Genomic DNA, 27,159 nt, shown 5'->3' with positions numbered 1-27,159 from the left:
TGTTTATTTCTGTTAATGTTGATGATTATGGCTTACAGCCAATGAAAACACAAAAGTCATTATCTCAGTAAATTAAAATAATTAACAAAAAACACCTGGAAAGACAGCTTAAGTATTTAAAAAGGTCCCTTTGTCTGTTTCAGTAGGCTCCACAATCATGGGGAAGACTGCTGACTTGACAGATGTCCAGAAGGCAGTCATTGACACACCCCACAAGGTCCCAGATTCTGGAGGAAGAGTGGAGAGGCCACAATCCAAGCTGCTGGAGGTCTAGTGTGAAGTTTCCACAGTCAGTGATGGTTTGGGGAGCCATGTCATCTGCTGGTGTAGGTCCACTGTGTTTTATCAAGACCACAGTCAGCGCAGCCGTCTACCAGGACATTTTAGAGCACTTCATGCTTCCCTCTGCCGACAAGCTTTTTGGAGATGGAAATGTCATTCTCCAGCAGGACTTGGCCCCTGTCCACACGGCCAAAAGTACCAATACCTGGTTTACACACAACAGTATCACTGTGCTTGATTGGCAGCAAACTTGCCTGACCTTAACCCCATAGAGAATCTATTATAGAGAATCTATGGGGTATTGTCAAGAGGAAGATGAGAGACCCCAGACCCAACAATGCAGATGAGCTGAAGGCTGCTATCAAAGCCACCTGGGCTTCCATAACACCTCAGCAGGGCCACAGGCTGATCGCCTCCATGCCACATTGCCGCATTGATGCAGTAATTGATGCACAAGGAGCCCGACCAAGTATTGAGCGCATTTACTGAACATACATTTCAGTAGGACATTTCGGATTTTAAAAACATTTTTCAAGCTGTTGTTATAAAGTATTCTAATTTACTGAGATAATGACTTTTGTGTTTTCATTGGCTGTAAGCCATAATCATCAACAGTAACAGAAATAAACACGTGAAATAGATCACTCTGTCTGTAATGACTCTATATAATATAGGAGGTTCACTTTTTGTATTGAAGAACTGAAATAAATTAACTTTTTGACGATATTCTAATTTAGTGAGAAGCACTTGTATATAAAACAGGGAGGAGATCTGCAGCCAGGGGCGCAGACTGAGACAGGAGGAGCCGTCTGACACCAACTTATTATAAGCCGATACTAAATCCTGGAGCGTCCCCGCGGCGTCTCCTCTCCATTATCGCGCCCCCTGCGGTCCCTGTACTCCGCAGTACTCACTGTTTGGACTCATTATGACACACTTCCAGCGTGGGGTCGTTGTATATGAACGCGGCCTCCAGGTCGTTCACCCGCACCCGATAGATTCTGCATTGTTTGCTGTTCAGCTTGATCCTGTTCAGATTAGCAACTGTGGGGAAAATTGTCAGCTCCACGTGGCCCTAAAAGAAATAACAAAAACATTAATGTGTATCACCTGGTGAGGCTACTCATGAGAAAAGGAGGTATGTAAAATTTTCCAGCAGTGGCCGCTGAAGAGTAATGTACGGTCAATAAGAGCTTCCGCCTGTGAGAAGAGCAGCTGCAGCCAGTCCCGATCCCTGCAGCTGCAGCCAGTCTCTATCCCTGCAGCTGCAGCCAGTCCCTATCCCTGCAGCTGCAGCCAGTCCCTATCCCTGCAGCCAGTCCCGATCCCTGCAGCTGCAGCCAGTCCCGATCCCTGCAGCTGCAGCCAGTCCCTATCCCTGCAGCTGCAGCCAGTCCCTGCTGCTGCAGCCAGTCCCTATCCCTGCAGCTGCAGCCAGTCCCTGCTGCTGCAGCCAGTCCCTATCCCTGCAGCTGCAGCCAGTCCCGATCCCTGCAGCTGCAGCCAGTCCCGATCCCTGCAGCTGGTCCCGATCCCTGCAGCTGCAGCCAGTCCCTATCCTTGCAGCTGCAGCCGGTCCCGATCCCTGCTGCTGCAGCCAGTCCCTATCCCTGCAGCTGCTCTTTCTCCTCTCCAAAGAAGAATGAAGGGGCTGATGTGAATGACTAGAGCAGAGGGTCCGTGACAACGTGTATACAAGCTGGAGGCCAAAAAGGCTCCTTTTCATCAATGGCAAATAAAGAATTCAGAAAAGTGCTGGATTATCAGATATTCCAGACTGTTTGTCTTATAAAATGATAGCACAGTCAAAGAAAGTGTCAGTACAGGTTAGTATTATAAATGTGCCGAGCATAATACTCACAATCACAGATTTCCGCTGAAAGTTGATGTTGTTGATGCAGACGACCTGGTGCGTCGTGTAAGGAAAACAAAAAGGAGCAATATAAATGCTAATATCCGATGACAGCGGGCGCACACGAGTACACGTGACATTGGGAGCACATACATGTACAGGGGATGTAAAAAGTCTATACATCCCTATAAAAACGCCAAGTTTTTGTCATGTAAAAAAAAAAAAAAACAACACACCAAGGAAAATCATTTCAGATCTTTCTCCCCCTGTAATATCGTCCATAATCTGTACAAATCCATACGAGTCTATCAGCATGGCATATCTGAGATGGGAAATCTTTGCCAGCTCTTCCTTGCAGTAGCTCCACATCTGTCAGATTACAAGGGCATCTCCTGTGTACAGCGCCCTCTTCAGGTCACACACAGATGTTCTATTGGATGCAGGTCTGGGCTTCAAACCTCTAACTTCTGGAGCATCCATACTTTTGCTGATTTGGAGGTCGCTTAGGGTCGTTGTTGTGCAGAAAAGTGAAATTCCTCTTAATCTTCAGCTTTTTAGCAGAGACCTAATATATTGACTAATATTTGGAACTGTTCATAATTCCCTCCTCTTTGACTAAAGCCCCAGTTGCAGAAGCCAAAAACCAGCACCAAAGCACAATCCTGCCTTCACCACACTTCACTGTGGGTATGGTGATCTTTTGGTGATACGCTGTTGTTACCATACAGTTTATAATCTTAATCAGTCGGACGATTAGATTAGTAAAGCCAAGAGAAATACACTATTGTGTTCATGTTGACTTGTAAATGTATGTGTATTTCTGTGGCTGGTCAAGAAGTTCATAGTATTTGTATAACCCTGATTGTTGTCTCCTCTTGGTTGGGTGAACAATGAATGTTTGCTAAATATGTTGATTAACCATTGTGCGGACCCTGTGACTTGTTGACACACAAAACAGGGAGGACAAACTACCGTATGTAAATTCATTAAATGCACAAACAATGAGACCTGAGCACTGCACCTTTCCCCCAACCTGTGACTGATGACCTTAGCCACATATGTAAATATAAAAAGGGTTTTTCTATCCTGCTGGAAAGAGAATTGAAAGAGACTTTTCAAGGAGAATCAAAGATCAGATTCTCTCAGACCATCAGCTTGGTAGTATGGCTTTAACCAAAGAGACACAGATTTGGATTCTACATGATTCCGGCCTAAGGGTATATGCCCCTGACTGGAAAGATACGGATCTGCTCCACTGACCATCAGAGAGACCATGGATACATTTGGGGAGACCAGGTTGGGACAATGAAGTCACCTGGCCCCATTGATATGTTGTTTGGGACTGCCAGGTGGGACCCTCCGGTCGCCTGTAACCCATGGAGACATTCAGAGAAGCCAGATTGGGACCAGCCGGACATCTGGCCCCATGGAAAATCTCGGAGAGGCCAGGGTAGGACCCTCGGGTCTCCTGGCCTTGTACCTCGATGGACTGCTAGCTTCCTAAGCTTGCCGCTACCTTCTCTTTGTGGGGGCACGCCAGAAGCAGGGGCCACTGGTTGAGATAGTCGGCCCTGGAAGTCTTAAAGTTGCAGCCATTCTATTCCAGGTGGGCGGAGAAAGAAGGGTGAGGACTGTGGAATATTGTACCATCGTGGGTATTTGCTGGGACTGTTCTACAGGTGCATCTCACTAAATTAGAATATCATCAAAAAGTTAATTTATTTCAGTTCTTCAATACAAAAAGTGGAACTCATATTATATAGAGTCATTACACACAGAGTGATCTATTTCAAGTGTTTATTTCTGTTAATGTTGATGACTATGGCTTACAGCAAATGAAAACACAAAAGTCATTATCTCATTAAATTAAAATAATTAACAAAAGACACCTGCTTCCTATGTGTTTAAAATGGTCCCTTAGTCTGTTTCAGTAGGCTCCACAATCATGGGGCAGACTGCTGACTTGACAGATGTCCAGAAGGCAGTCATTGACACACTCCACAAGGTCCCAGAGTCTGGAGGAAGAGTGGAGAGGCCACAATCCAAGCTGCTGGAGGTCTAGTGTGAAGTCTCCACAATCAGTGATGGTTTGGGGAGCCATGTCATCTGCTGGTGTAGGTCCACTGTGTTTTATCAAGACCACAGTCAGCGCAGCCGTCTACCAGGAGATTTTAGAGCACTTCATGCTTCCCTCTGCCGACAAGCATTATGGAGATGGGAATTTCATTCTCCAGCAGGACTTGGCCCCTGTCCACACTGACAAAAGTACCAATACCGGTGTACAAACAACAGTATCACTGTGCTTGATTGGCAGCAAACTCGCCTGACCTTAACCCCATAGAGAATCTATTATAGAGAATCTATGGGGTATTGTCAAGAGGAAGATGAGAGACCCCAGACCCAACAATGCAGACGAGCTGAAGGCTGCTATCAAAGCCACCTGGGCTTCCATAACACCTCAGCAGTGCCACAGGCTGATCCCTCCATGCCACATTGCCGCATTGATGCAGTAATTGATGAAAAAGGAGCCCGACCAAGTATTGAGGGCATTTACTGAACATACATTTCAGTAGGACAACATTTTGGATTGTAAAAACATTTTTCAAGCTGTTGTTATAAAGTATTCTAATTTACTGAGATAATGACTTTTGTGTTTTCATTGGCTGTAAGCCATAATCATCAGCATTAACAGAAATAAACACGTGAAATAGATCCCTCTGTGTGTAATGACTCTATATAATAGATCCCTCTGTGTGTAATGACTATATAATAGATCCCTCTGTGTGTAATGACTCTATATAATAGATCACTCTGTGTGTAATGACTCTATATAATAGATCCCTCTGTGTGTAATGACTCTATATAATAGATCCCTCTGTGTGTAATGACTCTATATAATAGATCCCTCTGTGTGTAATGACTCTATATAATAGATCACTCTGTGTGTAATGACTCTATATAATAGATCCCTCTGTGTGTAATGACTCTATATAATATAGGAGTTTCACTTTTTGTATTGAAGAACTGATATAGAATATCATCAAAAACTTAATTTAATTTAGTGAGATACACCTGTGTAAGTTTATTATCCACTTTGTGGTTCAATCAAGTATTGCCACGCTGTTTTACCTTCACCCTCTGTTGTCTGAGTAGCGTTACACCCACGGAAGACCCCGGGTCTTCACAGCTGTTTTGGCTTTTTTAGAATTATGGCCACCTTGGTCTCATCCAACCAGAACACACTTACTAGCAGACTTAATGTAGGTTTTGGCTTGGATGTTTTTCTTTGTAAGAAAAGGCTTCCATTTTGCCACCCTGACAAGTACTGTGTGTTGTCACACACAGTACTTGTCAGAAATTCCTGCAGCACCTTTAATGTTGCTGTAGGCCTTGTGGCAGCCTCCCAAACAAGTATTTTCAACAATTTCTGAGGGGTGTCCATTTCTTGGAAATGTCATTGTTATGCCGAATTTCTGCCTTGATGACATCTTCAGTGTCCATGGTATATCTAATGCCTTAGGTACGTTTTATACCCTACTTCTGGCTGATAACTTTCTGCTGTTTATGGACCACGACTTCTGCTATAAAATGCAACTAAGAAAACATCAAGAAAATCCTACTTGGACAACTAAACTTTACACGAGGTTTATCAGAATTTATTTACCATGATTTTACATGTTATTGGCCAACACAACCCCATCCCCAATTACAAGAGGTTGTTCACACTTCTGCAACCACAATATTTTAGTTGTTATATAATTTACCCCCCAAAATGAAAATTTCTTTACATGACAAAAATCTGGCATTTTAACAGGGATGTATAGACTTTATATCCACTGTATTCATGACAGGAGGAGCAGTACAAACACACACACACACACACACACACAAGGTCCGTGCGACAGGAGGAGCAGTACGCACACACACAGGTCCGTGCGACAGGAGGAGCAGTACGCACACACACAGGTCCGTGCGACAGGAGGAGCAGTACGCACACACACAGGTCCGTGCGACAGGAGGAGCAGTACGCACACACACAGGTCCGTGCGACAGGAGGAGCAGTACGCACACACACAGGTCCGTGCGACAGGAGGAGCAGTACGCACACACACAGGTCCGTGCGACAGGAGGAGCAGTACGCACACACACAGGTCCGTGCGACAGGAGGAGCAGTACGCACACACACAGGTCCGTGCGACAGGAGGAGCAGTACGCACACACACAGGTCCGTGCGACAGGAGGAGCAGTACGCACACACACAGGTCCGTGTGACAGGAGGAGCAGTACGCACACACACAGGTCCGTGTGACAGGAGGAGCAGTACGCACACACACAGGTCCGTGTGACAGGAGGAGCAGTACGCACACACACAGGTCCGTGTGACAGGAGGAGCAGTACGCACACACACAGGTCCGTGTGACAGGAGGAGCAGTACGCACACACACAGGTCCGTGTGACAGGAGGAGCAGTACGCACAGACACAGGTCCATGTGACAGGAGGAGCAGTACGCACACACACAGGTCCGTGTGACAGGAGGAGCAGTACGCACACACACAGGTCCGTGTGACAGGAGGAGCAGTACACACACACAGGTACGTGTGACAGGAGGAGCAGCACACACACACAGGTCCGTGTGACAGGAGGAGCAGCATATACACACACACAGGTCCGTGTGACAGGAGGAGCAGTACACACACACACAGGTCCGTGTGACAGGAGGAGCAGTAGGCGCACACACACAGGTCCGTGTGACAGGAGGAGCAGTACGCGCACACACACAGGTCCGTGTGACAGGAGGAGCAGTACGCACACACACAGGTCCGTGTGACAGGAGGAGCAGTACGCACACACACAGGTCCGTGTGACAGGAGGAGCAGTACGCACACACACAGGTCCGTGTGACAGGAGGAGCAGTACGCACACACACAGGTCCGTGTGACAGGAGGAGCAGTACGCACAGACACAGGTCCGTGTGACAGGAGGAGCAGTACACACAGACACAGGTCCGTGTGACAGGAGGAGCAGTACGCACACACACAGGTCCGTGTGACAGGAGGAGCAGTACGCACACACACAGGTCCGTGTGACAGGAGGAGCAGTACGCACACACACAGGTCCGTGTGACAGGAGGAGCAGTACACACACACAGGTACGTGTGACAGGAGGAGCAGCACACACACACACACAGGTCCGTGTGACAGGAGGAGCAGTATATACACACACAGGTCCGTGTGACAGGAGGAGCAGTACACACACACACAGGTCCGTGTGACAGGAGGAGCAGTACACACACACACAGGTCCGTGTGACAGGAGGAGCAGTACATATACACACAGGTCCGTGTGACAGGAGGAGCAGTACATATACACACAGGTCCGTGTGACAGGAGGAGCAGTACACACACACACAGGTCCGTGTGACAGGAGGAGCAGTACACACACACACAGGTCCGTGTGACAGGAGGAGCAGTACACACACACACAGGTCCGTGTGACAGGAGGAGCAGTACATATACACAAAGGTCCGTGTGACAGGAGGAGCAGTACATATACACACAGGTCCGTGTGACAGGAGGAGCAGTACACACACACACAGGTCCGTGTGACAGGAGGAGCAGTACACACACACACAGGTCCGTGTGACAGGAGGAGCAGTACACACACACAGGTCCGTGTGACAGGAGGAGCAGTACACATACACACACAGGTCCGTGTGACAGGAGGAGCAGTACACGCACACACACAGGTCCGTGTGACAGGAGGAGCAGTACACGCACACACACAGGTCCGTGTGACAGGAGGAGCAGTACGCGCACACACACAGGTCCGTGTGACAGGAGGAGCAGTACGCACACACACAGGTCCGTGTGACAGGAGGAGCAGTACGCACACACACAGGTCCGTGTGACAGGAGGAGCAGTACGCACACACACAGGTCCGTGTGACAGGAGGAGCAGTACGCACACACACAGGTCCGTGTGACAGGAGGAGCAGTACACACAGACACAGGTCCGTGTGACAGGAGGAGCAGTACGCACACACACAGGTCCGTGTGACAGGAGGAGCAGTACGCACACACACAGGTCCGTGTGACAGGAGGAGCAGTACACACACACACAGGTCCGTGTGACAGGAGGAGCAGTACACACACACACACAGGTCCGTGTGACAGGAGGAGCAGCATATACACACACACAGGTACGTGTGACAGGAGGAGCAGCACACACACACACACAGGTCCGTGTGACAGGAGGAGCAGCATATACACACACACAGGTCCGTGTGACAGGAGGAGCAGTACACACACACACAGGTCCGTGTGACAGGAGGAGCAGTACACACACACAGGTCCGTGTGACAGGAGGAGCAGTACACACACACAGGTCCGTGTGACAGGAGGAGCAGCACGCGCACACACACAGATCCGTGTGACAGGAGGAGCAGCACACACACACAGGTCCGTGTGACAGGAGGAGCAGTACACACAGGTCCGTGTGACAGGAGGAGCAGTACACACAGGTCCGTGTGACAGGAGGAGCAGTACACACAGGTCCGTGTGACAGGAGAAGCAGTACACACAGGTCCGTGTGACAGGAGGAGCAGCACACACAGGTCCGTGTGACAGGAGGAGCAGCACACACACACACAGGTCCGTGTGACAGGAGGAGCAGCACACACACACAGGTCCGTGTGACAGGAGGAGCAGTATATACACACACACAGGTCCGTGAGACAGGAGGAGCAGTAAACACACAGGTCCGTGTGACAGGAGGAGCAGTACACACACAGGTCCGTGTGACAGGAGGAGCAGTACACACACACAGGTCCGTGTGACAGGAGGAGCAGAACACACACAGGTCCGTGTGACAGGAGGAGCAGTACACACACAGGTCCGTGTGACAGGAGGAGCAGTACACACACAGGTCCGTGTGACAGGAGGAGCAGCACACACACACACAGGTCCGTGTGACAGGAGGAGCAGTACACACACAGGTCCGTGTGACAGGAGGAGCAGTACACACACACACACAGGTCCGTGTGACAGGAGGAGCAGTACACACACACACAGGTCCGTGTGACAGGAGGAGCAGTACACACACACACACAGGTCCGTGTGACAGGAGGAGCAGCACACACACACACAGGTCCGTGTGACAGGAGGAGCAGTACACGCACACACACAGGTCCGTGTGACAGGAGGAGCAGTACACGCACACACACAGGTCCGTGTGACAGGAGGAGCAGTACACGCACACACACACACAGGTCCGTGTGACAGGAGGAGCAGTACGCGCACACACACAGGTCCGTGTGACAGGAGGAGCAGTACGCACACACACAGGTCCGTGTGACAGGAGGAGCAGTACGCACACACACAGGTCCGTGTGACAGGAGGAGCAGTACGCACACACACAGGTCCGTGTGACAGGAGGAGCAGTACGCACACACACAGGTCCGTGTGACAGGAGGAGCAGTACACACAGACACAGGTCCGTGTGACAGGAGGAGCAGTACGCACACACACAGGTCCGTGTGACAGGAGGAGCAGTACGCACACACACAGGTCCGTGTGACAGGAGGAGCAGTACACACACACACAGGTCCGTGTGACAGGAGGAGCAGTACACACACACAGGTCCGTGTGACAGGAGGAGCAGCACACACACACACAGGTCCGTGTGACAGGAGGAGCAGCATATACACACACACAGGTCCGTGTGACAGGAGGAGCAGTACACACACACACAGGTCCGTGTGACAGGAGGAGCAGTACACACACACAGGTCCGTGTGACAGGAGGAGCAGTACACACACAGGTCCGTGTGACAGGAGGAGCAGCACGCGCACACACACAGATCCGTGTGACAGGAGGAGCAGCACACACACACAGGTCCGTGTGACAGGAGGAGCAGTACACACAGGTCCGTGTGACAGGAGGAGCAGTACACACAGGTCCGTGTGACAGGAGGAGCAGTACACACAGGTCCGTGTGACAGGAGAAGCAGTACACACAGGTCCGTGTGACAGGAGGAGCAGCACACACAGGTCCGTGTGACAGGAGGAGCAGCACACACACACACAGGTCCGTGTGACAGGAGGAGCAGCACACACACACAGGTCCGTGTGACAGGAGGAGCAGTATATACACACACACAGGTCCGTGAGACAGGAGGAGCAGTAAACACACAGGTCCGTGTGACAGGAGGAGCAGTACACACACAGGTCCGTGTGACAGGAGGAGCAGTACACACACACAGGTCCGTGTGACAGGAGGAGCAGAACACACACAGGTCCGTGTGACAGGAGGAGCAGTACACACACAGGTCCGTGTGACAGGAGGAGCAGTACACACACAGGTCCGTGTGACAGGAGGAGCAGCACACACACACACAGGTCCGTGTGACAGGAGGAGCAGTACACACACAGGTCCGTGTGACAGGAGGAGCAGTACACACACACACAGGTCCGTGTGACAGGAGGAGCAGTACACACACACACAGGTCCGTGTGACAGGAGGAGCAGTACACACACACACAGGTCCGTGTGACAGGAGGAGCAGCACACACACACACAGGTCCGTGTGACAGGAGGAGCAGTACACTCATACAGGTCCGTGTGACAGGAGGAGCAGTACACACACACAGGTCCGTGTGACAGGAAGAGCAGTACACACACACACACACAGGTCCGTGTGACAGGAGGAGCATTACACACACACACACACAGGTCCGTGTGACAGGAGGAGCAGTACACACACACAGAGGTCCGTGTGACAGGAGGAGCAGTACACACACAAACACAGGTCCGTGTGACAGGAGGAGCAGTACACACACAAACACAGGTCCGTGTGACAGAAGGAGCAGTACACACACACAGGTCCGTGTGACAGGAGGAGCAGTACACACACAGGTCCGTGTGACAGGAGGAGCAGTACACACACAGGTCCGTGTGACAGGAGGAGCAGTACACACACAGGTCCGTGTGACAGGAGGAGCAGTACACACACAGGTCCGTGTGACAGGAGGAGCAGTACACACACAGGTCCGTGTGACAGGAGGAGTAGTACACACACACACACACACACAGGTCCGTGAGACAGGAGGAGCAGTATATCCACACACACACGCAGGTCCGTGTGACAGGAGGAGCAGTACACACACAGGTCCGTTTGACAGGAGGAGCAGTACACACACAGGTCCGTGTGACAGGAGGAGTAGTACACACACACACAGGTCCGTGAGACAGGAGGAGCAGTATATCCACACACACACGCAGGTCCGTGTGACAGGAGGAGCAGTACACTCATACAGGTCCGTGTGACAGGAGGAGCAGTACACACACAGGTCCGTTTGACAGGAGGAGCAGTACACACACAGGTCCGTGTGACAGGAGGAGCAGTACACACACACACACAGGGCAGTGTGACAGGAGGAGCAGTACACACACACACAGGTCCGTGTGACAGGAGGAGCAGTACACACACACACACAGGTCCGTGTGACAGGAGGAGCAGTACACACACACACAGGTCCGTGTGACAGGAGGAGCAGTACACACACACACAGGTCCGTGTGACAGGAGGAGCAGTACACACACACACAGGTCCGTGTGACAGGAGGAGCAGTACACACACACACAGGTCCGTGTGACAGGAGGAGCAGTACACACACACACAGGTCCGTGTGACAGGAGGAGCAGTACACACACACACAGGTCCGTGTGACAGGAGGAGCAGTACACACACACACAGGTCCGTGTGACAGGAGGAGCAGTACACACACACACAGGTCCGTGTGACAGGAGGAGCAGTACACACACAGGTCCGTGTGACAGGAGGAGCAGTACACACACAGGTCCGTGTGACAGGAGGAGCAGTACACACACAGGTCCGTGTGACAGGAGGAGCAGTACACACACAGGTCCGTGTGACAGGAGGAGCAGTACACACACAGGTCCGTGTGACAGGAGGAGCAGTACACACACAGGTCCGTGTGACAGGAGGAGCAGTACACACACAGGTCCGTGTGACAGGAGGAGCAGTACACACACAGGTCCGTGTGACAGGAGGAGCAGTACACACACAGGTCCGTGTGACAGGAGGAGCAGTACACACACAGGTCCGTGTGACAGGAGGAGCAGTACACACACAGGTCCGTGTGACAGGAGGAGCAGTACACACACAGGTCCGTGTGACAGGAGGAGCAGTACACACACAGGTCCGTGTGACAGGAGGAGCAGTACACACACAGGTCCGTGTGACAGGAGTGGCAGTACACACACAGGTCCGTGTGACAGGAGGAGCAGTACACACACAGGTCCCGTGTGACAGGAGTGGCAGTACACACACAGGTCCGTGTGACAGGAGTGGCAGTACACACACAGGTCCGTGTGACAGGAGGAGCAGTACACACACAGGTTCGTGTGACAGGAGGAGCAGTACACACACAGGTCCGTGTGACAGGAGGAGCAGCACGCGCACACACACAGGTCCGTGTGACAGGAGGAGCAGCACACACACACACAGGTCCGTGTGACAGGAGGAGCAGTACACACAGGTCCGTGTGACAGGAGGAGCAGTACACACAGGTCCGTGTGACAGGAGGAGCAGTACACACAGGTCCGTGTGACAGGAGGAGCAGCACACACAGGTCCGTGTGACAGGAGGAGCAGCACACACACACACAGGTCCGTGTGACAGGAGGAGCAGCACACACACACAGGTCCGTGTGACAGGAGGAGCAGTATATACACACACACAGGTCCGTGAGACAGGAGGAGCAGTAAACACACAGGTCCGTGTGACAGGAGGAGCAGTACACACACAGGTCCGTGTGACAGGAGGAGCAGTACACACACACAGGTCCGTGTGACAGGAGGAGCAGCACACACACAGGTCCGTGTGACAGGAGGAGCAGTACACACACAGGTCCGTGTGACAGGAGGAGCAGCACACACACACACACAGGTCCGTGTGACAGGAGGAGCAGTACACACACACACAGGTCCGTGTGACAGGAGGAGCAGCACACACACACACAGGTCCGTGTGACAGGAGGAGTAGTACACACACACACAGGTCCATGAGACAGGAGGAGCAGTATATCCACACACACACGCAGGTCCGTGTGACAGGAGGAGCAGTACACTCATACAGGTCCGTGTGACAGGAGGAGCAGTACACACACACACACACAGGTCCGTGTGACAGGAGGAGCAGTACACACACAGGTCCGTGTGACAGGAGGAGCAGTACACACACACACAGGTCCGTGTGACAGGAGGAGCAGTACACACACAGGTCCGTGTGACAGGAGGAGCAGTACACACACACAGGTCCGTGTGACAGGAGGAGCAGTACACACACACAGGTCCGTGTGACAGGAGGAGCAGTACACACACACACAGGTCCGTGTGACAGGAGGAGCAGTACACACACACAGGTCCGTGTGACAGGAGGAGCAGTACACACACAAACACAGGTCCGTGTGACAGAAGGAGCAGTACACACACACAGGTCCGTGTGACAGGAGGAGCAGTACACACACAGGTCCGTGTGACAGGAGGAGCAGTACACACACAGGTCCGTGTGACAGGAGGAGCAGTACACACACACACACACAGGTCCGTGTGACAGGAGGAGCAGTACACACACACAGGTCCGTGTGACAGGAGGAGCAGTACACACACACAGAGGTCCGTGTGACAGGAGGAGCAGTACACACACACAGGTCCGTGTGACAGGAGGAGCAGTACACACACAAACACAGGTCCGTGTGACAGAAGGAGCAGTACACACACACAGGTCCGTGTGACAGGAGAAGCAGTACACACACAGGTCCGTGTGACAGGAGGAGCACTACACACACAGGTCCGTGTGACAGGAGGAGCAGTACACACACAGGTCCGTGTGACAGGAGGAGCAGTACACACACACACAGGTCCGTGAGACAGGAGGAGCAGTATATCCACACACACACACGCAGGTCCGTGTGACAGGAGGAGCAGTACACTCATACAGGTCCGTGTGACAGGAGGAGCAGTACACACACAGGTCCGTTTGACAGGAGGAGCAGTACACACACAGGTCCGTGTGACAGGAGGAGTAGTACACACACACACAGGTCCGTGAGACAGGAGGAGCAGTATATCCACACACACACGCAGGTCCGTGTGACAGGAGGAGCAGTACACTCATACAGGTCCGTGTGACAGGAGGAGCAGTACACACACAGGTCCGTTTGACAGGAGGAGCAGTACACACACAGGTCCGTGTGACAGGAGGAGCAGTACACACACACACACAGGTCCGTGTGACAGGAGGAGCAGTACACACACACACACAGGGCTGTGTGACAGGAGGAGCAGTACACACACACACAGGTCCGTGTGACAGGAGGAGCAGTACACATACACAGGTCCGTGTGACAGGAGGAGCAGTACACACACACACAGGTCCGTGTGACAGAAGGAGCAGTACACACACACAGGTCCGTGTGACAGGAGGAGCAGTACACACACAGGTCCGTGTGACAGGAGGAGCAGTACACACACAGGTCCGTGTGACAGGAGGAGCAGTACACACACAGGTCCGTGTGACAGGAGGAGCAGTACACACACAGGTCCGTGTGACAGGAGGAGCAGTACACACACAGGTCCGTGTGACAGGAGGAGTAGTACACACACACACACACACACAGGTCCGTGAGACAGGAGGAGCAGTATATCCACACACACACGCAGGTCCGTGTGACAGGAGGAGCAGTACACACACAGGTCCGTTTGACAGGAGGAGCAGTACACACACAGGTCCGTGTGACAGGAGGAGTAGTACACACACACACAGGTCCGTGAGACAGGAGGAGCAGTATATCCACACACACACGCAGGTCCGTGTGACAGGAGGAGCAGTACACTCATACAGGTCCGTGTGACAGGAGGAGCAGTACACACACAGGTCCGTTTGACAGGAGGAGCAGTACACACACAGGTCCGTGTGACAGGAGGAGCAGTACACACACACACACAGGGCAGTGTGACAGGAGGAGCAGTACACACACACACAGGTCCGTGTGACAGGAGGAGCAGTACACACACACACACAGGTCCGTGTGACAGGAGGAGCAGTACACACACACACAGGTCCGTGTGACAGGAGGAGCAGTACACACACACACAGGTCCGTGTGACAGGAGGAGCAGTACACACACACACAGGTCCGTGTGACAGGAGGAGCAGTACACACACACACAGGTCCGTGTGACAGGAGGAGCAGTACACACACACACAGGTCCGTGTGACAGGAGGAGCAGTACACACACACACAGGTCCGTGTGACAGGAGGAGCAGTACACACACACACAGGTCCGTGTGACAGGAGGAGCAGTACACACACACACAGGTCCGTGTGACAGGAGGAGCAGTACACACACAGGTCCGTGTGACAGGAGGAGCAGTACACACACAGGTCCGTGTGACAGGAGGAGCAGTACACACACAGGTCCGTGTGACAGGAGGAGCAGTACACACACAGGTCCGTGTGACAGGAGGAGCAGTACACACACAGGTCCGTGTGACAGGAGGAGCAGTACACACACAGGTCCGTGTGACAGGAGGAGCAGTACACACACAGGTCCGTGTGACAGGAGGAGCAGTACACACACAGGTCCGTGTGACAGGAGGAGCAGTACACACACAGGTCCGTGTGACAGGAGGAGCAGTACACACACAGGTCCGTGTGACAGGAGGAGCAGTACACACACAGGTCCGTGTGACAGGAGGAGCAGTACACACACAGGTCCGTGTGACAGGAGGAGCAGTACACACACAGGTCCGTGTGACAGGAGGAGCAGTACACACACAGGTCCGTGTGACAGGAGTGGCAGTACACACACAGGTCCGTGTGACAGGAGGAGCAGTACACACACAGGTCCCGTGTGACAGGAGTGGCAGTACACACACAGGTCCGTGTGACAGGAGTGGCAGTACACACACAGGTCCGTGTGACAGGAGGAGCAGTACACACACAGGTTCGTGTGACAGGAGGAGCAGTACACACACAGGTCCGTGTGACAGGAGGAGCAGCACGCGCACACACACAGGTCCGTGTGACAGGAGGAGCAGCACACACACACACAGGTCCGTGTGACAGGAGGAGCAGTACACACAGGTCCGTGTGACAGGAGGAGCAGTACACACAGGTCCGTGTGACAGGAGGAGCAGTACACACAGGTCCGTGTGACAGGAGGAGCAGCACACACAGGTCCGTGTGACAGGAGGAGCAGCACACACACACACAGGTCCGTGTGACAGGAGGAGCAGCACACACACACAGGTCCGTGTGACAGGAGGAGCAGTATATACACACACACAGGTCCGTGAGACAGGAGGAGCAGTAAACACACAGGTCCGTGTGACAGGAGGAGCAGTACACACACAGGTCCGTGTGACAGGAGGAGCAGTACACACAGGTCCGTGTGACAGGAGGAGCAGCACACACAGGTCCGTGTGACAGGAGGAGCAGCACACACACACACAGGTCCGTGTGACAGGAGGAGCAGCACACACACACAGGTCCGTGTGACAGGAGGAGCAGTATATACACACACACAGGTCCGTGAGACAGGAGGAGCAGTAAACACACAGGTCCGTGTGACAGGAGGAGCAGTACACACACAGGTCCGTGTGACAGGAGGAGCAGTACACACACACAGGTCCGTGTGACAGGAGGAGCAGAACACACACAGGTCCGTGTGACAGGAGGAGCAGTACACACACAGGTCCGTGTGACAGGAGGAGCAGTACACACACAGGTCCGTGTGACAGGAGGAGCAGCACACACACACACAGGTCCGTGTGACAGGAGGAGCAGTACACACACAGGTCCGTGTGACAGGAGGAGCAGTACACACACACACAGGTCCGTGTGACAGGAGGAGCAGTACACACACACACAGGTCCGTGTGACAGGAGGAGCAGTACACACACACACAGGTCCGTGTGACAGGAGGAGCAGCACACACACACACAGGTCCGTGTGACAGGAGGAGCAGTACACTCATACAGGTCCGTGTGACAGGAGGAGCAGTACACACACACAGGTCCGTGTGACAGGAAGAGCAGTACACACACACACACACAGGTCCGTGTGACAGGAGGAGCATTACACACACACACACACAGGTCCGTGTGACAGGAGGAGCAGTACACACACACAGAGGTCCGTGTGACAGGAGGAGCAGTACACACACAAACAGGTCCGTGTGACAGGAGGAGCAGTACACACACAAACACAGGTCCGTGTGACAGAAGGAGCAGTACACACACACAGGTCCGTGTGACAGGAGGAGCAGTACACACACAGGTCCGTGTGACAGGAGGAGCAGTACACACACAGGTCCGTGTGACAGGAGGAGCAGTACACACACAGGTCCGTGTGACAGGAGGAGCAGTACACACACAGGTCCGTGTGACAGGAGGAGCAGTACACACACAGGTCCGTGTGACAGGAGGAGTAGTACACACACACACACACACACAGGTCCGTGAGACAGGAGGAGCAGTATATCCACACACACACGCAGGTCCGTGTGACAGGAGGAGCAGTACACACACAGGTCCGTTTGACAGGAGGAGCAGTACACACACAGGTCCGTGTGACAGGAGGAGTAGTACACACACACACAGGTCCGTGAGACAGGAGGAGCAGTATATCCACACACACACGCAGGTCCGTGTGACAGGAGGAGCAGTACACTCATACAGGTCCGTGTGACAGGAGGAGCAGTACACACACAGGTCCGTTTGACAGGAGGAGCAGTACACACACAGGTCCGTGTGACAGGAGGAGCAGTACACACACACACACAGGGCAGTGTGACAGGAGGAGCAGTACACACACACACAGGTCCGTGTGACAGGAGGAGCAGTACACACACACACACAGGTCCGTGTGACAGGAGGAGCAGTACACACACACACAGGTCCGTGTGACAGGAGGAGCAGTACACACACACACAGGTCCGTGTGACAGGAGGAGCAGTACACACACACACAGGTCCGTGTGACAGGAGGAGCAGTACACACACACACAGGTCCGTGTGACAGGAGGAGCAGTACACACACACACAGGTCCGTGTGACAGGAGGAGCAGTACACACACACACAGGTCCGTGTGACAGGAGGAGCAGTACACACACACACAGGTCCGTGTGACAGGAGGAGCAGTACACACACACACAGGTCCGTGTGACAGGAGGAGCAGTACACACACAGGTCCGTGTGACAGGAGGAGCAGTACACACACAGGTCCGTGTGACAGGAGGAGCAGTACACACACAGGTCCGTGTGACAGGAGGAGCAGTACACACACAGGTCCGTGTGACAGGAGGAGCAGTACACACACAGGTCCGTGTGACAGGAGGAGCAGTACACACACAGGTCCGTGTGACAGGAGGAGCAGTACACACACAGGTCCGTGTGACAGGAGGAGCAGTACACACACAGGTCCGTGTGACAGGAGGAGCAGTACACACACAGGTCCGTGTGACAGGAGGAGCAGTACACACACAGGTCCGTGTGACAGGAGGAGCAGTACACACACAGGTCCGTGTGACAGGAGGAGCAGTACACACACAGGTCCGTGTGACAGGAGGAGCAGTACACACACAGGTCCGTGTGACAGGAGGAGCAGTACACACACAGGTCCGTGTGACAGGAGTGGCAGTACACACACAGGTCCGTGTGACAGGAGGAGCAGTACACACACAGGTCCCGTGTGACAGGAGTGGCAGTACACACACAGGTCCGTGTGACAGGAGTGGCAGTACACACACAGGTCCGTGTGACAGGAGGAGCAGTACACACACAGGTTCGTGTGACAGGAGGAGCAGTACACACACAGGTCCGTGTGACAGGAGGAGCAGCACGCGCACACACACAGGTCCGTGTGACAGGAGGAGCAGCACACACACACACAGGTCCGTGTGACAGGAGGAGCAGTACACACAGGTCCGTGTGACAGGAGGAGCAGTACACACAGGTCCGTGTGACAGGAGGAGCAGTACACACAGGTCCGTGTGACAGGAGGAGCAGCACACACAGGTCCGTGTGACAGGAGGAGCAGCACACACACACACAGGTCCGTGTGACAGGAGGAGCAGCACACACACACAGGTCCGTGTGACAGGAGGAGCAGTATATACACACACACAGGTCCGTGAGACAGGAGGAGCAGTAAACACACAGGTCCGTGTGACAGGAGGAGCAGTACACACACAGGTCCGTGTGACAGGAGGAGCAGTACACACACACAGGTCCGTGTGACAGGAGGAGCAGCACACACACAGGTCCGTGTGACAGGAGGAGCAGTACACACACAGGTCCGTGTGACAGGAGGAGCAGCACACACACACACACAGGTCCGTGTGACAGGAGGAGCAGTACACACACACACAGGTCCGTGTGACAGGAGGAGCAGCACACACACACACAGGTCCGTGTGACAGGAGGAGTAGTACACACACACACAGGTCCATGAGACAGGAGGAGCAGTATATCCACACACACACGCAGGTCCGTGTGACAGGAGGAGCAGTACACTCATACAGGTCCGTGTGACAGGAGGAGCAGTACACACACACACACACAGGTCCGTGTGACAGGAGGAGCAGTACACACACAGGTCCGTGTGACAGGAGGAGCAGTACACACACACACAGGTCCGTGTGACAGGAGGAGCAGTACACACACAGGTCCGTGTGACAGGAGGAGCAGTACACACACACAGGTCCGTGTGACAGGAGGAGCAGTACACACACACAGGTCCGTGTGACAGGAGGAGCAGTACACACACACACAGGTCCGTGTGACAGGAGGAGCAGTACACACACACAGGTCCGTGTGACAGGAGGAGCAGTACACACACAAACACAGGTCCGTGTGACAGAAGGAGCAGTACACACACACAGGTCCGTGTGACAGGAGGAGCAGTACACACACAGGTCCGTGTGACAGGAGGAGCAGTACACACACAGGTCCGTGTGACAGGAGGAGCAGTACACACACACACACACAGGTCCGTGTGACAGGAGGAGCAGTACACACACACAGGTCCGTGTGACAGGAGGAGCAGTACACACACACAGAGGTCCGTGTGACAGGAGGAGCAGTACACACACACAGGTCCGTGTGACAGGAGGAGCAGTACACACACAAACACAGGTCCGTGTGACAGAAGGAGCAGTACACACACACAGGTCCGTGTGACAGGAGAAGCAGTACACACACAGGTCCGTGTGACAGGAGGAGCACTACACACACAGGTCCGTGTGACAGGAGGAGCAGTACACACACAGGTCCGTGTGACAGGAGGAGCAGTACACACACACACAGGTCCGTGAGACAGGAGGAGCAGTATATCCACACACACACACGCAGGTCCGTGTGACAGGAGGAGCAGTACACTCATACAGGTCCGTGTGACAGGAGGAGCAGTACACACACAGGTCCGTTTGACAGGAGGAGCAGTACACACACAGGTCCGTGTGACAGGAGGAGTAGTACACACACACACAGGTCCGTGAGACAGGAGGAGCAGTATATCCACACACACACGCAGGTCCGTGTGACAGGAGGAGCAGTACACTCATACAGGTCCGTGTGACAGGAGGAGCAGTACACACACAGGTCCGTTTGACAGGAGGAGCAGTACACACACAGGTCCGTGTGACAGGAGGAGCAGTACACACACACACACAGGTCCGTGTGACAGGAGGAGCAGTACACACACACACACAGGGCTGTGTGACAGGAGGAGCAGTACACACACACACAGGTCCGTGTGACAGGAGGAGCAGTACACATACACAGGTCCGTGTGACAGGAGGAGCAGTACACACACACACAGGTCCGTGTGACAGGAGGAGCAGTACACACACACACAGGTCCGTGTGACAGGAGGAGCAGTACACACACACACAGGTCCGTGTGACAGGAGGAGCAGTACACACACACACAGGTCCGTGTGACAGGAGGAGCAGTACACACACACACAGGTCCGTGTGACAGGAGGAGCAGTACACACACAGGTCCGTGTGACAGGAGGAGCAGTACACACACAGGTCCGTGTGACAGGAGGAGCAGTACACACACAGGTCCGTGTGACAGGAGGAGCAGTACACACACAGGTCCGTGTGACAGGAGGAGCAGTACACACACAGGTCCGTGTGACAGGAGGAGCAGTACACACACAGGTCCGTGTGACAGGAGGAGCAGTACACACACAGGTCCGTGTGACAGGAGGAGCAGTACACACACAGGTCCGTGTGACAGGAGGAGCAGTACACACACAGGTCCGTGTGACAGGAGGAGCAGTACACACACAGGTCCGTGTGACAGGAGGAGCAGTACACACACAGGTCCGTGTGACAGGAGGAGCAGTACACACACAGGTCCGTGTGACAGGAGGAGCAGTACACACACACACACACAGGTCCGTGTGACAGGAGGAGCAGTACACACACAGGTCCGTGTGACAGGAGTGGCAGTACACACACAGGTCCGTGTGACAGGAGTGGCAGTACACACACAGGTCCGTGTGACAGGAGGAGCAGTACACACACAGGTTCGTGTGACAGGAGGAGCAGTACACACACAGGTCCGTGTGACAGGAGGAGCAGCACGCGCACACACACAGGTCCGTGTGACAGGAGGAGCAGCACACACACACACAGGTCCGTGTGACAGGAGGAGCAGTACACACAGGTCCGTGTGACAGGAGGAGCAGTACACACAGGTCCGTGTGACAGGAGGAGCAGTACACACAGGTCCGTGTGACAGGAGGAGCAGTACACACAGGTCCGTGTGACAGGAGGAGCAGCACACACAGGTCCGTGTGACAGGAGGAGCAACACACACACACAGGTCCGTGTGACAGGAGGAGCAGCACACACACACAGGTCCGTGTGACAGGAGGAGCAGTATATACACACACACAGGTCCGTGAGACAGAATGAGCAGTAAACACACAAGTCCGTGTGACAGGAGGAGCAGTACACACACACACACACAGGTCCGTGTGACAGGAGGAGCAGCACACACACAGGTCCGTGTGACAGGAGGAGCAGTACACACACAGGTCCGTGTGACAGGAGGAGCAGAACACACACACACACAGGTCCGTGTGACAGGAGGAGCAGCACACACACACAGGTCCGTGTGACAGGAGGAGCAGCACACACACACACAGGTCCGTGTGACAGGAGGAGTAGCACACACACACACAGGTCCGTGTGACAGGAGGAGTAGCACACACACACACAGGTCCGTGTGACAGGAGGAGCAGTACACTCATACAGGTCCGTGTGACAGGAGGAGCAGTACACACACACACAGGTCCGTGTGACAGGAGGAGCAGTACACACACACACAGGTCCGTGTGACAGGAGGAGCAGTACACACACACACACAGGTCCGTGTGACAGGAGGAGCAGTACACACACAGGTCCGTGTGACAGGAGGAGCAGTACACACACACAGGTCCGTGTGACAGGAGGAGCAGTACACACACAAACACAGGTCCGTGTGACAGAAGGAGCAGTACACACACACAGGTCCGTGTGACAGGAGGAGCAGTACACACACAGGTCCGTGTGACAGGATGAGCAGTACACACACAGGTCTGTGTGACAGGAGGAGCAGTACACACACAGGTCCGTGTGACAGGAGGAGTAGTACACACACACACAGGTCCGTGAGACAGGAGGAGCAGTATATCCACACACACACGCAGGTCCGTGTGACAGGAGGAGCAGTACACTCATACAGGTCCGTGTGACAGGAGGAGCAGTACACACACAGGTCCGTTTGACAGGAGGAGCAGTACACACACAGGTCCGTGTGACAGGAGGAGCAGTACACACACACACAGGTCCGTGTGACAGGAGGAGCAGTACGCACACACACACAGGGCTGTGTGACAGGAGGAGCAGTACGCACACACACACAGGGCTGTGTGACAGGAGGAGCAGTACGCACACACACAGGTCCGTGTGACAGGAGGAGCAGTACACATACACAGGTCCGTGTGACAGGAGGAGCAGTACACACACACACAGGTCCGTGTGACAGGAGGAGCAGTACACACACACACAGGTCCGAGTGACAGGAGGAGCAGTACACACACACACAGGTCCGTGTGACAGGAGGAGCAGTACACACACAGGTCCGTGTGACAGGAGGAGCAGTACACACACAGGTCCGTGTGACAGGAGGAGCAGTACACACACAGGTCCGTGTGACAGGAGGAGCAGTACACACACAGGTCCGTGTGACAGGAGGAGCAGTACACACACAGGTCCGTGTGACAGGAGGAGCAGTACACACACAGGTCCGTGTGACAGGAGGAGCAGTACACACACAGGTCCGTGTGACAGGAGGAGCAGTACACACACAGGTCCGTGTGACAGGAGGAGCAGTACACACACAGGTCCGTTTGACAGGAGGAGCAGTACACACACAGGTCCGTGTGACAGGAGGAGCAGTACACACACACACAGGTCCGTGTGACAGGAGGAGCAGTACGCACACACACACAGGGCTGTGTGACAGGAGGAGCAGTACGCACACACACACAGGGCTGTGTGACAGGAGGAGCAGTACGCACACACACAGGTCCGTGTGACAGGAGGAGCAGTACACATACACAGGTCCGTGTGACAGGAGGAGCAGTACACACACACACAGGTCCGTGTGACAGGAGGAGCAGTACACACACACACAGGTCCGTGTGACAGGAGGAGCAGTACACACACACACACAGGTCCGTGTGACAGGAGGAGCAGTACACACACAGGTCCGTGTGACAGGAGGAGCAGTACACACACAGGTCCGTGTGACAGGAGGAGCAGTACACACACAGGTCCGTGTGACAGGAGGAGCAGTACACACACAGGTCCGTGTGACAGGAGGAGCAGTACACACACAGGTCCGTGTGACAGGAGGAGCAGTACACACACAGGTCCGTGTGACAGGAGGAGCAGTACACACACAGGTCCGTGTGACAGGAGGAGCAGTACACACACAGGTCCGTGTGACAGGAGGAGCAGTACACACACAGGTCCGTGTGACAGGAGGAGCAGTACACACACAGGTCTGTGTGACAGGAGGAGCAGTACACACACAGGTCTGTGTGACAGGAGGAGCAGTACACACACAGGTCCGTGTGACAGGAGGAGCAGTACACACACAGGTCCGTGTGACAGGAGTGGCAGTACACACACAGGTCCGTGTGACAGGAGGAGCAGTACACACTCAGGTCCGTGTGACAGGAGTGGCAGTACACACACAGGTCCGTGAGACAGGAGGAGCAGTATATCCACACACACACGCAGGTCCGTGTGACAGGAGGAGCAGTACACTCATACAGGTCCGTGTGACAGGAGGAGCAGTACACACACAGGTCCGTTTGACAGGAGGAGCAGTACACACACAGGTCCGTTTGACAGGAGGAGCAGTACACACACAGGTCCGTGTGACAGGAGGAGCAGTACACACACACACAGGTCCGTGTGACAGGAGGAGCAGTACACACACAGGTCCGTGTGACAGGAGGAGCAGTACACACACAGGTCCGTGTGACAGGAGGAGCAGTACACACACAGGTCCGTGTGACAGGAGGAGCAGTACACACACAGGTCCGTGTGACAGGAGGAGCAGTACACACACAGGTCCGTGTGACAGGAGGAGCAGTACACACACAGGTCCGTGTGACAGGAGGAGCAGTACACACACAGGTCCGTGTGACAGGAGTGGCAGTACAAACACAGGTCCGTGTGACAGGAGGAGCAGTACACACACAGGTCCCGTGTGACAGGAGTGGCAGTACACACACAGGTCCGTGTGACAGGAGTGGCAGTACACACACAGGTCCGTGTGACAGGAGGAGCAGTACACACACAGGTTCGTGTGACAGGAGGAGCAGTACACACACAGGTCCGTGTGACAGGAGGAGCAGCACGCGCACACACACAGGTCCGTGTGACAGGAGGAGCAGCACACACACACACACACAGGTCCGTGTGACAGGAGGAGCAGTACACACAGGTCCGTGTGACAGGAGGAGCAGTACACACAGGTCCGTGTGACAGGAGGAGCAGCACACACAGGTCCGTGTGACAGGAGGAGCAGCACACACACACACAGGTCCGTGTGACAGGAGGAGCAGCACACACACACAGGTCCGTGTGACAGGAGGAGCAGTATATACACACACACAGGTCCGTGAGACAGGAGGAGCAGTAAACACACAGGTCCGTGTGACAGGAGGAGCAGTACACACACACAGGTCCGTGTGACAGGAGGAGCAGCACACACACAGGTCCGTGTGACAGGAGGAGCAGTACACACACAGGTCCGTGTGACAGGAGGAGCAGCACACACACACACACAGGTCCGTGTGACAGGAGGAGCAGTACACACACACACAGGTCCGTGTGACAGGAGGAGCAGCACACACACACACAGGTCCGTGTGACAGGAGGAGTAGTACACACACACACAGGTCCATGAGACAGGAGGAGCAGTATATCCACACACACACGCAGGTCCGTGTGACAGGAGGAGCAGTACACTCATACAGGTCCGTGTGACAGGAGGAGCAGTACACACACACACACACAGGTCCGTGTGACAGGAGGAGCAGTACACACACAGGTCCGTGTGACAGGAGGAGCAGTACACACACACACAGGTCCGTGTGACAGGAGGAGCAGTACACACACAGGTCCGTGTGACAGGAGGAGCAGTACACACACACAGGTCCGTGTGACAGGAGGAGCAGTACACACACACACAGGTCCGTGTGACAGGAGGAGCAGTACACACACACAGGTCCGTGTGACAGGAGGAGCAGTACACACACAAACACAGGTCCGTGTGACAGAAGGAGCAGTACACACACACAGGTCCGTGTGACAGGAGGAGCAGTACACACACAGGTCCGTGTGACAGGAGGAGCAGTACACACACAGGTCCGTGTGACAGGAGGAGCAGTACACACACAGGTCCGTGTGACAGGAGGAGCAGTACACACACACAGGTCCGTGTGACAGGAGGAGCAGTACACACACACAGAGGTCCGTGTGACAGGAGGAGCAGTACACACACACAGGTCCGTGTGACAGGAGGAGCAGTACACACACAAACACAGGTCCGTGTGACAGAAGGAGCAGTACACACACACAGGTCCGTGTGACAGGAGAAGCAGTACACACACAGGTCCGTGTGACAGGAGGAGCACTACACACACAGGTCCGTGTGACAGGAGGAGCAGTACACACAGGTCCGTGTGACAGGAGGAGCAGTACACACACAGGTCCGTGTGACAGGAGGAGTAGTACACACACACACAGGTCCGTGAGACAGGAGGAGCAGTATATCCACACACACACACGCAGGTCCGTGTGACAGGAGGAGCAGTACACTCATACAGGTCCGTGTGACAGGAGGAGCAGTACACACACAGGTCCGTTTGACAGGAGGAGCAGTACACACACAGGTCCGTGTGACAGGAGGAGTAGTACACACACACACAGGTCCGTGAGACAGGAGGAGCAGTATATCCACACACACACGCAGGTCCGTGTGACAGGAGGAGCAGTACACTCATACAGGTCCGTGTGACAGGAGGAGCAGTACACACACAGGTCCGTTTGACAGGAGGAGCAGTACACACACAGGTCCGTGTGACAGGAGGAGCAGTACACACACACACACAGGTCCGTGTGACAGGAGGAGCAGTACACACACACACACAGGGCTGTGTGACAGGAGGAGCAGTACACACACACACAGGTCCGTGTGACAGGAGGAGCAGTACACATACACAGGTCCGTGTGACAGGAGGAGCAGTACACACACACACAGGTCCGTGTGACAGGAGGAGCAGTACACACACACACAGGTCCGTGTGACAGGAGGAGCAGTACACACACACACAGGTCCGTGTGACAGGAGGAGCAGTACACACA

At 54.1% G+C, this 27,159-nt stretch overlaps 1 protein-coding gene across 4 annotated transcripts in view; it reads right to left on the bottom strand.

The window, feature by feature from the left end:
• The window catches only part of TAF2 (TATA-box binding protein associated factor 2), a 249,454-nt gene that overhangs the window by 133,506 nt on the left and 88,789 nt on the right, over positions 1 to 27,159 (bottom strand). For all 4 annotated transcript variants that reach the window (XM_073679808.1, XM_073679810.1, XM_073679809.1 and 1 more), the window contains exons 2-3: positions 2,144 to 2,198; positions 1,197 to 1,357 (exon numbers count right to left, since the gene is read on the bottom strand). In XM_073679808.1, coding sequence (XP_073535909.1) covers positions 1,197 to 1,357; positions 2,144 to 2,198 — 216 coding nt within the window. The remainder of the gene's footprint in view (positions 1 to 1,196; positions 1,358 to 2,143; positions 2,199 to 27,159) is intronic.

Source organism: Phyllobates terribilis, unplaced genomic scaffold, assembly GCF_046119375.1.
Source record: "Phyllobates terribilis strain yellow unplaced genomic scaffold, ASM4611937v1 Scaffold_4__5_contigs__length_816908805, whole genome shotgun sequence".
Lineage (NCBI taxonomy): Eukaryota > Metazoa > Chordata > Amphibia > Anura > Dendrobatidae > Phyllobates > Phyllobates terribilis.
Note: the sequence above shows the minus strand (reverse complement) of the source record. Positions and strands in the feature narration are given on the sequence as shown.